This window comes from Carlito syrichta, unplaced genomic scaffold (assembly GCF_000164805.1).
Source record: "Carlito syrichta isolate Samal-C Ts95f unplaced genomic scaffold, Tarsius_syrichta-2.0.1 Scaffold315473, whole genome shotgun sequence".
Lineage (NCBI taxonomy): Eukaryota > Metazoa > Chordata > Mammalia > Primates > Tarsiidae > Carlito > Carlito syrichta.
In genome coordinates this window covers 1,030,623-1,043,977 of record NW_007259569.1, presented here as the reverse complement: position 1 = coordinate 1,043,977, position 13,355 = coordinate 1,030,623, and the positions used below count along the sequence as shown (strand labels likewise).

General features: G+C 37.5%; 1 protein-coding gene across 2 annotated transcripts in view; it reads left to right on the top strand.

Annotated features, from left to right (window-relative positions):
- The first annotated feature begins 4,148 nt into the window (after positions 1-4,148).
- Positions 4,149-13,355, top strand: part of CUNHXorf57 (chromosome unknown CXorf57 homolog) — a 67,596-nt gene continuing 58,389 nt past the window's right edge. For both annotated transcript variants that reach the window (XM_008072865.1, XM_008072864.1), the window contains exon 1: positions 4,149-4,932. In XM_008072865.1, coding sequence (XP_008071056.1) covers positions 4,290-4,932 — 643 coding nt within the window. In that variant the 5' untranslated portion in view covers positions 4,149-4,289. The remainder of the gene's footprint in view (positions 4,933-13,355) is intronic.

The following is a 13,355-nucleotide window of genomic DNA, read 5'->3' as shown; positions in this document are numbered from 1 at the left end:
AGTGCAGTAGCTGCTCCCAGCCACCGCAGCCTCAACCTGCTGGGCTCCGGCGATCCTTCAGCCTCAGCCTTCCAAGTAGCCGGAATTACAGGCATGCGCTACCACGCTCAGCTGATTTTTTGATTTATTGTAGAGATGAGGTCTCGCCAAGTTGCCCAGGCGGGTCTCAAACCCGTGGACTCAGGCAATCCACTCACCTCAGCCTCCCACAGGCGCGGGATTACAGGCTGAGCCACCGAGCCTGGCAGCCATGGCTACTTTTATTAGTTCAATATTAAAGATGAGGAAAAGCAATGTGGCTTATATCTGTAACAAATTTAGTGGACTACCAAATTAAATTTCATTATATATTTAAAATGTTTTGAATATCTTAGAATAGTCCCATGTTATAAAATATTGTGTTGCCAGCCCACAGAATGGAAAAAAATATTTGCCAACTCTATGTCTGACGAAAGCAGATCTAGGATCTACAAGGAACTGAAATATGCCAAAAAGAAAAAAAAACAAACAGCCCCATTACAAAGTGTGAAAAAGATATGAATAGATACTTTTCAAAAGGAGACATATGAACAGCCAACAGATACATGAAAAAATGCTCAGCCTCACTAGTCATCAAAGAAATGCAAATTAAAACTATACTGAGATACCACCTAACTCCTGTCAGGAAGGCCATCATCAATAACTCAAAAAGCAACAGATGCTGGAGAGGATGTGAGGAAAAGGGAACACTTCCACACTGTTGGTGGGCGTGTAAACTAGTGCAACCTCTGGAAAATAGCTTGGCATTTCCTAAAAGGTCTAAAAATCTACCTTTCATACAACCCCACAATCCTCCTACTGAGAATATACCCGGAGGAACTCAGGTCACTCTATGAAAAGGATACCTACACATGTATGTTTATTGCAGCATTGTTCACAATAGCAAAAGCATGTAACCAACTGTGCTGCTCATTGAAAGAGGACTGGATTAAAAAAATGTGGTGCATATACACAATGGAATATTACACAGCCATAAAGAAGGACAACATTATGAACTTCACAGCAACTTGGATGGACTTGGAGTCTGTAATACCGAGTGATTTATCACAGAAACAACTGAGTACCACATGTTCTCATTCGTAAGTGGACCTTGAACAATTATTGTAATACTATTAGGAAAAGATTGTCAGTAGTGAGAAATTGCTGGGGGGGGCCAGGGGTGCAGGATTGTCAATAGTGGGATTCTGCTGGGGGGGCACACCTCATCAACAAGGGTATCTGCATAATGAACATTTGTATACTTAACCCTGAATTGTACCCCACATCCTTAAAATTAAATTTTTTTTTAAATTGTCTTGCTTGCTTTTACCGTTTTAAGCTCTAGAGGGCATTATAATAAACCTTCCAGATCTGCGGGCAGAAAAAGATCAATAATCTAAATAATATGCATTACTGGGTTTGAAAGTCATTTCCCTTGTGTAATCTAGTATAGTTAAGTTGACCCGAAAACAGGTCTTAGTAATACAACATCAGGAAGCACTCATACTTCTGTAGATGTGACCACTACTCAAGTAGACATCTTAATTCTTGGGGAAATGCACATTACCAGTAGATTATCAAGAGAAAAACACAAAAGTTTCCAAATGCGTGCTCATAGTCATCATACATCTTTATTGATAGTGTAAAAATAGGCATGAGTGCTATTTCTTCCCAATTCCAGTAATTATCTATTGAGCACCACTGCCAATATCCATCTTTAATGAATTAGCTAGAAGAATGTGATGATACAATACTATTACACATAAATTTCACTGAGTATATAGTTTAGGGGTTGCTGGTATAGCAGATTTGAAAAGTTCAAACATGTTATTCTTGGAAAAACAATAAAGATAGTTGATATTTAATTACCCCTACAGTAAATCCAATAAAAATATCATTTATTCATTCAACAATTAGTACTGAGCACCTACTATATGCTAAATACTGATGTTGCCACTGGAGATTCAGCAGTAAACAAAACAAACAACCTACACTCAGAGTACTTATTTTATGTTTTGTAAGTTTGAATTTTTGTATATTGCATTTTTAATTTTTTATGGAAAGCTACACTTGTATATTCCCTTTGGCAGAGAGGCAGTGGGAACTATATACTTTACTTATTTAAAATATTTTAATGTCCTTTATGCATAGCAGTAGTGAAAGATCTATAGGAAACAAAAAAGAACAAATAAATTTCTGCTCTCAAAAAATTTATGATTTAGTCCAAGTGCGGTGGCTCACACCTGTAATCCCAGCACTTTGGAAGACGAGGCAGAAACACAGTATGAGGTCAAGAGTTCAAGATCAGGCTGAGCAACATAGTGAGACCACCATCACTACAAAAAAAAAAAGTTTACCATCTAGCTAAATCAGATCATAATAAGATGTTCCCAAGCAACGCCCCCACCCCCAAGGAACATTTGGCAATGCCTGGAGATATTTTTGGTTATCACAACTGGAGGGGTAGGTGCTTACAGGTATCTAGTAGGTTGAGGCCGGGAATGCTGGTAAACATCATACAGTGCACAAGATAGTCTCACAACAAATAATTTCCTGACCCAAAATATCAAGGGTGCCAAGCCTTTAACTCTGAGTCAAAGAGTCAGGACGTACACATTGAAAGGTTTTTTTTTTTTAATTGCATAGTACTAGATAACAAACATTAAGTGAGTGATATAGAGAAGAGAAAGATTATACATCTAGCCTGAAGTGGTTAGGGGAGGAAGTGAAGGAAGTGGGGCTCACACAGAAGTGTCATGTCACTCCTCTGCTCATAACAGAAGAAACCCTGCTACCTTTCTGACCTCATCTCTTACCATTCTCCCCCTCGCCCCTCCACTGCAGTGGACTGGCTTTTGCCTTTCTTCAAAAATGTCAAATATGCTTCTGCATCATAGAATCTGCTCTTGCTGTTCCCTCTTATTTAAATGCCATTCCCCCAAATATCCACACAGTTCCCTTCTTCACTTTCTGCACCTCTCTGTTCTGTTCAATCTCTTGCTTAGAAGAGCCTTTTCCTCAACGTACTCTTTATGAAATATTAACTCCTCTCCCTTTCCCCTTACTAGGTTTTTTGGTTCTCCATAGCAAGACTATATCTGGCCCAGACCAGACCACGTAAGAAATGTGTATATAATGAATAAATTAGCTAAGTATAAATAATGGCAGTGTTCTTTAGGCCAAGCAATGAGAAGAAACTTGACTAAAGAACTGTTACTACAGTTATTCCCAGTGGCCTAAAACAGTACCTATCTCATAGTAGGGACTTCATAAATAATGAATAAAAAAATAATAAAAGAGGACCAAGTCGAATTAATGTAAACAAAATTAACCCATAACCATTTTTAAAAGTATTCTTAGGACATTTACTACCTTCTATGTGTACTGGCATATCTAAGTACAGCTAATAAGAATTTTACCCTTAACTTTTACTATTCTTATCAGCTTTTTCACTTTACATCTATTCCTGAAGTATACCTTTAATAAAGAGACACAGTTTCTGAAATTCGATATCACAGCTCTATGTTAAGCCAGGTGTCATGTAAAAATACGTGCATTTTATGAAGTCTGATTTAAAGGCAGCTCTTTGCCAGGCCAATTCTACAATTTTCTATTTCATTTGCACTTAATCATTAATTCACCCACCCTGCACTCAGGGAGCCATAATGGACAATTATGCTAATACTAATCACAGAGGCAGAGACTGTTTCTACTTTATGAGCTAGGTACTGTCCTGGAGGCTGTGAATGTATTATCTGGTTTCGTTCATACTACCAGAAACCCATGTTATCATCTTAGTGTATATTCACCAACTCTAAATTACTTTCTGTAGCTGATCCAAGGTGCAAACAAACCCCCAAACCCCTAAGTTATACTCTCTGCATCCCGCTTTCTGCCACTTTCGCTTACCAGCGCTCCTCCCCCTCCCTCTTTGACAACCATGACGACCACCGCTTTCCCGCTGCTGTCCCTCCCCTGCGATCCCTCCCAAAGGCTACAATCCCGCGAGCTCGAGGTCGGACGGCCTGCTACGTAAGTCGCGCGTGCAACTGCCTAGTAACAGCGCCTGGGAGTCTGGAGTGTGCCAAGAGAGGGGCGGGGCGGGAGAGCTGGCGCGCGCACGCGTAACCTCTTTGGAGCTTCGCTGTGGGGCGGAGTCTTGCCAGACCGCAGAGTAGCGGTTGTCGCTAAAGCGCGCGGTTTTACTTCTCTCAGCTTTGGACGGGGCAAACTAGCTTTTCGGAGCGAAGAGGGTACACGATTATTCAACAATGTCTGGTGAGTCAGACCAGCCTCAGGCTGGTCCCTCACATGCTGGACTAGATTGGCCAAATCTTGAGAGAGATCGGGCTGGGGTCCCGGGAGGGGTGATTCGAAGGGCTGGTGCCCAAGAGCCCAGGTCCTGGATCCAAAAGGTTCTTGAGCAAATAACGGACTCACCTCGCCAGTGGGTCACCCCCTCGGAGGTAGTGCCCGTCACTGTGCTGGCCGTCCAAAGGTACCTGTTAGAAGATGAACCACGCGACACGGTGCCCAAGCCTCCCCTTTACTGCTATGATGTGACGATCTCAGACGGGGTGTACCAGGAGAAGTGCTACTTGGCCCCCAGCTTGAATTCTCTGGTACATCAAAATATTCTTAAAGTTGGCATAGAAATGAAAATTTCCAGAGTCTCGTGTCTTTACAATGAGAGAAGGCTAGGCCAGGGGATCCTATGCATAGATAACGTCCACTGTGGGGAGACCTTGGATACAATCTCTTTAGAAACTCCCTTCAGGAATAGAGCGCATGAAGAAAAACCAGAGAGGCCTTTAAGGGGCGGGAAAAGTCATTACCTGGCGCTTTGGAATAACGAAGATCCGTATGGAGATATCTGGCTAACAGACAAGCAACCCGAGGAACACGATTTTAACGGTAAGTACTTGGAAGGAACGAAAGTGGGTATCTTAAAATCGTTTTCAGGAGCTTGCATTAGCAGGAAAGGAAACGAAGATGCTTTTGTATTGCTAATTACAAGCCAGGAGTGGTAGTAGGCAAGTTTTCTTGAATGACTGCACTCTTAATGAAATTTGCACAGCCCGTGCCTTGGGTTGATTGCAAAAGTGGTCAATTTCGGAAGTGTCTGACTACGTCTTAAATTCAGTCTGGCAGATGTACTGATATGGAAGTCAGTATTCCCGATGCGTTCATTATACGTTTGACTACAGTGAAATTAGTCTTAGTTTTCATTCCCATTCCAGGTGTGGAAATAGTACGTTGTGTCGGTTGACGAGTGTATAGATTTGAGTTCAACATAAAGGTTATAAAAATTTGCAGCTTTGCATGTTTTAACTTTCGTTCAAAAGGGATGCACCGTGATGTATTTCTTAATAGTTTACATTGATCAAAACACCACTTTTATGTGTTTAAGTGTAACCGTTACATAAATATCACTTTTTGAATGTGTAATTACAAAAGGGAAGCCTTGAAATTCTCATTTTCATATTTCTTATTACTTAACCATGGACAGTACTGATCTGAGAAGTTCCATTTCTCTGTATCGGAAATAAGAAGGTAACCTAAAAATGCTAGCTTGTCATCAGCAACTGCTCTAAAATATGTGTTGGTTTTTTTAAAATAAGAGATTAAGTTAAGGGGGAAAATAGTACTACAGGCATGAAAACTTGTAGAATAGGGAAGAAATAAAATGCAAAAAGTAAAATAAAAGATAATATACTGGAAGAAAGAATATAAATTTAGTGGTTTTTCAGTCCTTTTTTATGTTGTCGTCACAATTTTAAATCATAGGCAATCTTATTACGCCGTGTAAGAGCAGCAAACTTGAAAGTAAAAAGATAACTGGCTCAAAAATTGCAATTATGCTCATATTCAGTTATAAAAAATAAGATCTTATATAAATATGTAGCCAAGGGTGTTTTAAATAACTAAATTTTAAAAGCAAAATAGTTATTTCCTGAGCAAAATAGTGCGATGATTTTATCTCAAGCATAGAGAAAGGAAGTAGGGCACTATTACTCTAAATGTTAATCATTTTTATTTTCATAATTAAATATGTAAATGAAAAATTGATGCCCTAAAATCAGAATTAAGAGGAGGATGATATTTTGTAAACGTATATTTGGTTTTGATTACAAAAGTAATTCCTAATTTATCAAAATCATATTTTTATTACAAAAAGAAATATCCATGTGCCAAAATAAAATCCAAACTGTATATTTAAAAGTATTTTGTGTTAGAAGTTTAAGAATTCACTATAGTAAAATGTTAGTGGTAAAATCTAGGAATTGGATATATTGATGTTCACTGTAAAATCCACTCAGGTTTGCTGTATGTTTCAACTTAATAATAAAATGCTTTCAAATTTCCTGTCAAAATTATAAACTGTCAGTGGTTTAGTGTGTATATTTGGAAAAAAATAAATTATAAGACATTGTGTGATTTGCTGTTTCCACTAAACATATATCTCAGGTATCTTTTATGTACACCTATACACACAATATTCCATAGTATGGTTGTGTCCTAATTTCTATAATCATATGCATGTGAGTAGTTAATTTGTAATTTTAGGTAGTGATTAGTTTTTCAGTATTAAATATCATTAGGATGTATACATATTTTTGTTCAATATGTTCAATTATTGCTGCTGAGTGGATTCCTAGAAGTGAAATTCCTGGGCTAAAGAGTATTTGAATCTTTTACTTTAGTGGATATTGACAAATCATCCTCTGAAAAGGTTGTACTAATTTACATTCACCAACATTCTTGGAGAATGCCCATTTCCCCATATCTTGCTATTTTTAAATTATATCTTTTGATTTGTTCTAATTTATAAGATTTATTTGATAATGGGTATTAAATTTTTGTCTGCTATATACTGCTAATTATTTCTCCATTCTGTTCCTTTTCTCTATGTTTATGGTATATTTTTATGCTTTTGAGATTTTTTGTTAAGGTTTACCTTATACACAGTAAAGTAAAAATGTCATAAAGCACAGCTTGATACATTTTTACATATATGTGTATATATATACACACACACACCTGTGAAACCACCACCTCCCCCTTGAAGATGTAATACAGTTCAGTTACCCCAAAAGATTCCCTCATGCCTCTGCCTGGTCAATACCCCTACTCAAAAGGTAACACATACTGTGACCTCAAAGATAGCTTTTTAAAATGAAGGTTAGATTATGCCACACTGACTTGCCTAAATCTCTCCAGTGGCTCCCCATTGCATTTAGACATCAATCCAAACTCTACTAGGGTCAAGACCCTATAGCAGAGGTCAACAAACTTTCTGTAAAGAGCCAAGCAGGACGGAGCAGAGCAAGGTGGTTCGCCTCTGTAATCCCAGCACTTTGGAAGGCCAAGGCTAAAGGATTGCTGGAGCCCAGAAGTTCAAGATCAGCCTGGTTAACATAGTGAAACCACCACCCCCTATTCCATCTCTACAAAAATAAAAAATAAAAAAAGTTAGCAGGGTAATGGTGGTGCGGGCCTGTTGTTCCAACTACTCAGGAGACTGAGGCAAAAGGATGTCTTGAGCCCAGTAGTTCCAGGCTGCAGTGAGTTATGATTGCACCATGGCACTATTATGGGCCTAGGCAAGAGAGTTATACCTGTCTCTAAACAAACAAACAAAAACACCAAACAGTAAATATCTTTGTCTTTGCAAGATATATGAGGGCCCCTCACCCAAAAAATCAAAACAATTCTGTTTTGGTTTTTTGGAGAGCGGTCCCGTTGTAGCATAGGCTTCCCCCACTACCTAAGTGTTCTAGGAACCCATCAGCATGCTGTACTAGCTAGCGTTGTTGTGAGAGGCTACATTTGACTTCAGTGATTTTTTTTTCTTAGATTATTTCAACGCATTTGCCCATTTTATGGTGGGTGATTTATGAGTGCACCTGCCCACACCATGTTCAGTGTTCTGCAGTTTTTAACCAAAAACAGCATGACCCCCATTCCCTAACCTCCCTATTCACCTGATCTCACTCCCAGCGTCTTTTTTTTTTTTTTTTTAACATTTCACGATTGAAAAATGTCCTCAAAGGGAAACATTGTGCCAATGAGGAAGAGGAGAAACAAAAAACAGCAGGAGCACTAAAAGGCATCAAAATGGACGAGTTCATAAACTGTTTTGAACAGTGGAAAAAGCATCTCGATAGGTGTATTGTACTTTTGAGCTCCACTTGGGTATGGCTATTATTTTTACCTCTGTATATTTAAGCAAATTTGGCCCATAGGCTGTGTGTGTGTGTGTGTGTGTGTGTGTGTGTGTGTGTGTGTGTGTGTGTAGGGGGAGTACTTTTCAGTGCCATTTTAATATCAGGTTAATATTAGACTCATATAATGAGTTGGGAAACTTGCCTGCTCTTCTGAATTTTAAACATGTAAGGATAAATATACCTTTTAATAAATAAATTATTGGTTTTGGGGGGTCGTCCCTCTGATTTCCATCACAACGATTCAATTTTGCCATTGTACAGAAAGCAGTCATAGACAATATGTAAATGAATGGGTCTGACTGTGTTCCAATAGAACTTTTATTTACAAAAACAGACAGCAGGCCAGATTTGGCCTATGGACCATAGTTTGCTGACCCCTGCCCTACAGAATTCCGAATTCACCTTTCTAACTTTATCTCTAAGCTCTCTCCTCCACCACTGTTCTAGCAATACTAGCCTTCATTTTGATCCTCAAACCACCTATCTTCATTTGGCCTCAAATAATTTACACCTGCTTTCTCCTGTCTCTGAAAAGTTTCTTCCCATCCTCAGGTTTCAGCTCAAATATATAAAACATTAGAAAGGGATATTTAAATACGTATTCTCCCCCCATTTATTCTTATATCATCCTGCAAATTATTTTTCTTTTCCCCCCTTCCTGTTTATAAGATCCAAGACTCTTTATCGTGCTGTAGGCCATATCCTGTAGCCAGAACAATGTTTGGCCCATAATAGTCATTTAATAAATGTTTGTAGAATAAATGAATGAATGAAATAAATGGATTTTTTTAATGTTGAACTACTTTTGAGCCCCACTTGGGTATGGCTATTATTTTTACATCTGTATATTTAAAGCGAATTTGACTCATAGGCTGTGTGTGTGTGTGTGTGTGTGTGTGTGTGTGTGTGTGTGTGTGTAGGGGGAGTAATTTTCAGTGCAGTTTTAATATCAGGTTAATATTAGACTAGTATAATGAGTTGGGAAGCTTGCCAGCTTTTCTGTACTTATAGAAATTGCATGTTCATTGAAGGTTTCGTAGAATTTACCCCAAAAACTATCTAAACCTGGGGTCTTGGACTGGAATTAGGGGGTAGCTAAAGTTACACCTTTTTGAGTTCTTGTAGAGAAAGTGATCAAAACAATAATACTTTTGCATAAGCCCATTTTTGAGGGTTGATATTTCACTAGGAAATCTCACTTCACCTGGATGTCAAGGTTGTACATAGTAACCTATATTTTTTAATCTTTCCTCTCAGTTATGCCTCCTTTAACTTTCACATTATAATATCTGTGTATTCATCTTTTTATTGTGATCAGTCTTACCAGAGGTTTGTCTGTTTTATTGTTATTTTACTTTATTTTTATTTATTTATTTTTTTTAGTTGGAGTCGCCTGCTGGGCTCCAGCGATCCTTCCGCCTCAGCCTTCCAAGTAACTGGAATTACAGGCATGCACTACCACGCCTGGCTGATTTTTTGATTTATTGTAGAGATGAGATCTCGCTGCCCAGGCGGGTCTCGAACCCGCGGGCTCAGGCAATCCACTCACCTCAGCCTCCCAAAGGCGTGGGATTACAGGCTGAGCCACCGAGCCCGGCTTGTTTTATTGTTATTTTAAAAATGACTCTAGGCTTTACTAATAACAAAATCTATAGTAGGCAGATGTTTCCTACTTAATTTCTGCTATCATCTTTAATTTATTTTCTGTGCTTTTTTGCACATATTTTTGAAAGTATATAATCAAAATAAATTGACTCACAATAAACTATTACAGCATCTGGCTTCCAATGTGATTGTTTAAATCAGTCGTATCAAATAATTTTATGGATTTGAAAGATGGTGTTTCACAAAAAGGTGTATATGCAAAGCGACCCCCAAATGCAGAAGGAGTCAGGAGACCAAAAAGGAGGTGGACAAGTCCAGCTTGTCATTATAGTGATTTAATTGGGGGATTTAATTGGACGACCACAAGACAGGTAAGATCTCCACATCACTACCCTTCAGATTCAGAGATTATATACCATAGGGAAGGCGTACATATACTTCAGGGGGAATGGGTAGGAGTTTGATCTAAGGGTAGGATTTAAGACAAGTGTGTGCTCTTACACAAGGAACAAAACATAAACTGGAAATCTCAGAGGTATTGCCAGTACCAAGATTAATTAAGTCGACATGGCAGATTCGCTTCTAAAATGGAGTTGCTTAAGCCTCCACAGATGGATAACACTAAAGGACGGCCATTGGTCTGGTGTGTAATTATTTCAAAAATGACTACAATAAATAAACAATGCAAAAGTCCCAAACTAAGATAAAATATGGATTGTGGAGCACCATCTCCAGTTTCTGATTCATTAGGTCTGGGGTAGGGTCCTAGAATTTGCATTTGTAACAAGTTCACTGAGGATAATGATGTTGCTGGTGCAAAGACTACACTTTGAGAACCACTGATCTAATATATCTTTATTTATCCCTTTATTTCCATTTTGTTTTAAATTTGTCTCTTTTAAACAGGATGTAGCTAAGATTCTGCTTTTGACCCAAACCAATTTTTTTCTTTAAAGAAATGAATGCAATTCAATTCAACTCAATAAGATTAATGATGTTTGTACCTGTTCTTGAAATCCGACTTTTTGTTTACTATATGGTATTCTATGTTTTTACTTTTGCAGGACTTTAATAAGTTATTTTTCTAGTAGTTTAGAAGATATTCATCGTATTTGTATACTCCTAGTGGTTATTCTAAGTGTTTTGACAAAATTATTTAAACTTACATGTTTGTGTCAGTCTCCAGAATTTTTCAGAATTTATAATATTCTCCTACTGAACAAGAGATGATGCTGAGGACTCTGCTTGGTCACGGTACCACGGTTTCTTTTGGCGTGCTGCTATATTAGAAAGTGTTTGATTTAAGATTTTTGCCATCATAAATGATCTTGGTTTATAGGTTTGTTTTTCTTTTGTACATTTCTGTTGGAATTTTCCAGGATTATTTTAAGTTTAAAAAGTGAATTGGTACAATGTCTATACTTTACTGGGATCTGTGACAATTTATAGCTCAGGGAAAAAGTTATTCTCTGAATTTTTTAAGAATTTTTTGTAAAACCATGTGAACCTGCTGCCATTTTTGGAGGCCATTATTTGTGAACTTTTGTCATTTTCTTCCATGGGTAAGGACCTATTTTAGTCTTCTTCTGATTCTTAAGGCAATACTGTAATTCATATTTTTAGAAGATTATCCATTTCACTGATATTTTCGTGTTTATAAATATAGAATCATACATAATAATAGTTAACAATTTTCTCTGTGTATATAGTCGATCACATTCTGAATATTACATTTTTGTTTTCTTTTTTTATAATCTAACTTGCCAAAGGCTTTCCTGTTTATTAATTTTTCCGGAGAATTGGATTTATCAATGCCACTGTCTATTATTATTATTATTATACAGTGTTTTCTAATTCATTATTTTCTGCTTTTATCTTTATTCCTTCCGCATTCCTTAGATTTAGCCTTCTGCAACGGTTTTTAAAGTATGTTCCAGAGCCCTCTAGTGGTGTTCCCAAGGCATTTTCAGGGGATTTTTGGTCAAAGCTATTTTCATAATGCTAAGGCTTTACTTATCTTTTTTCACTATCATTCTCTCACAAATGTACGGTGGAGTTTTCTCGAGGCTACATGATATGTGACATTGAAAGACACTGAGTGCCAAAGAAGATATGAGTATCCACTTGTCTTTTATTAAGCTAAATACTAAAGAGATTTACAAAAATGCAAAACAATGCCACTCTCCTCACTTCATTTGTCTTTGTTTTGGGAAATATAGCAATTTTGTCAAAAAAAGTGACAATTATGCATATTAATTTTTATTTGAAATGAATTGATAATTTTTAAAGCTTTCTTAGCTTACCAGTACATTAACTATTGATAGGTATAATTCATATAAACAAAAGATCTTCAAGAGTCTCAATAGTTTTTAAGAATGTAAAGGGGTCCTAAGATCAAAAAGTTTGAGAATCACTCTTAGGTTGCTTTCTGTCTAACTTTTTGCATTGAATGACCAGTTTATCTTTCATTCTTTTTTAATAATGAACACATTTATTGCTATGAATTTACACAGATCCTCCATTTATAAATACCCTCTAGTTCTGTTTTGTATTTGAGAGATATATACGTTAAAAACCCAAATTGGAGCTAGGCTCAGTGGCTCAGCCTGTAATCCCGCGCCTTTGGGAGGCTGAGGTGAGTGGATTGCCTGAGTCCACGGGTTCGAGACCCGCCTGGGCAACTTGGCGAGACCTCATCTCTACAATAAATCAAAAAATCAGCCGGGTGTGGTAGCGCATGCCTGTAATTCCGGCTACTTGGAAAGCTGAGGCGGAACCATCACCGGATCCCAGCAGGTCGAGGCTGCGGTGGCTGGGAGCGTCCACTGCACTCCAGTCTGGGCGACAGAGTGAGACTCCAACTCAAAAAAAAAAAAAAAAAAAACCCAAATTGGGAAAAATGCTAACTGGTCAGATTTCTGACCACAGCTAACTCTCAGGCCTAATTATAAGACAAGTAGTAGTTGTTAGAACTCTCATTTTACAAAACCGTGTAGCTCTTGAATTTATTCCAGCCAGTAGATAATTCAAAACTGATCTGAGATTTGTCCGACCATATTAAAAAGAAAATCACTTAATTACATCAGATCAAATATTACGACCTGTGGTCCTTGGCTAGTAATGTATTGGGAGAATCTGAAGGGAAAATTACACAAGATATTTAAATAATATTGAAATTCGTGTGTGTGTGTGTGTTTATGATATAGGCATGATTATAAAATAACACTTAAACTCTTATTAAAAATAAACTACAAGTTTAATTTTTGTGCCAAAATGTTGAATAGGTAAAACATTATTTAAACAAAGACAGAAATGGAGACTGCCCTAGCAAAATAAATACTGGACCTAATGCAAATTCGGATTTTAAAAGTTAGGATTGTGAACTATGAGAGAGCAAAATGTGGGGGAAATTACAGGTGGAATCCCTCTTAATTCAAGAAAGAATATCAGGAGTACAGATTAATTCTTTAGGATGATGAATAGCTTTTTTTTTTTTTTTTTTTT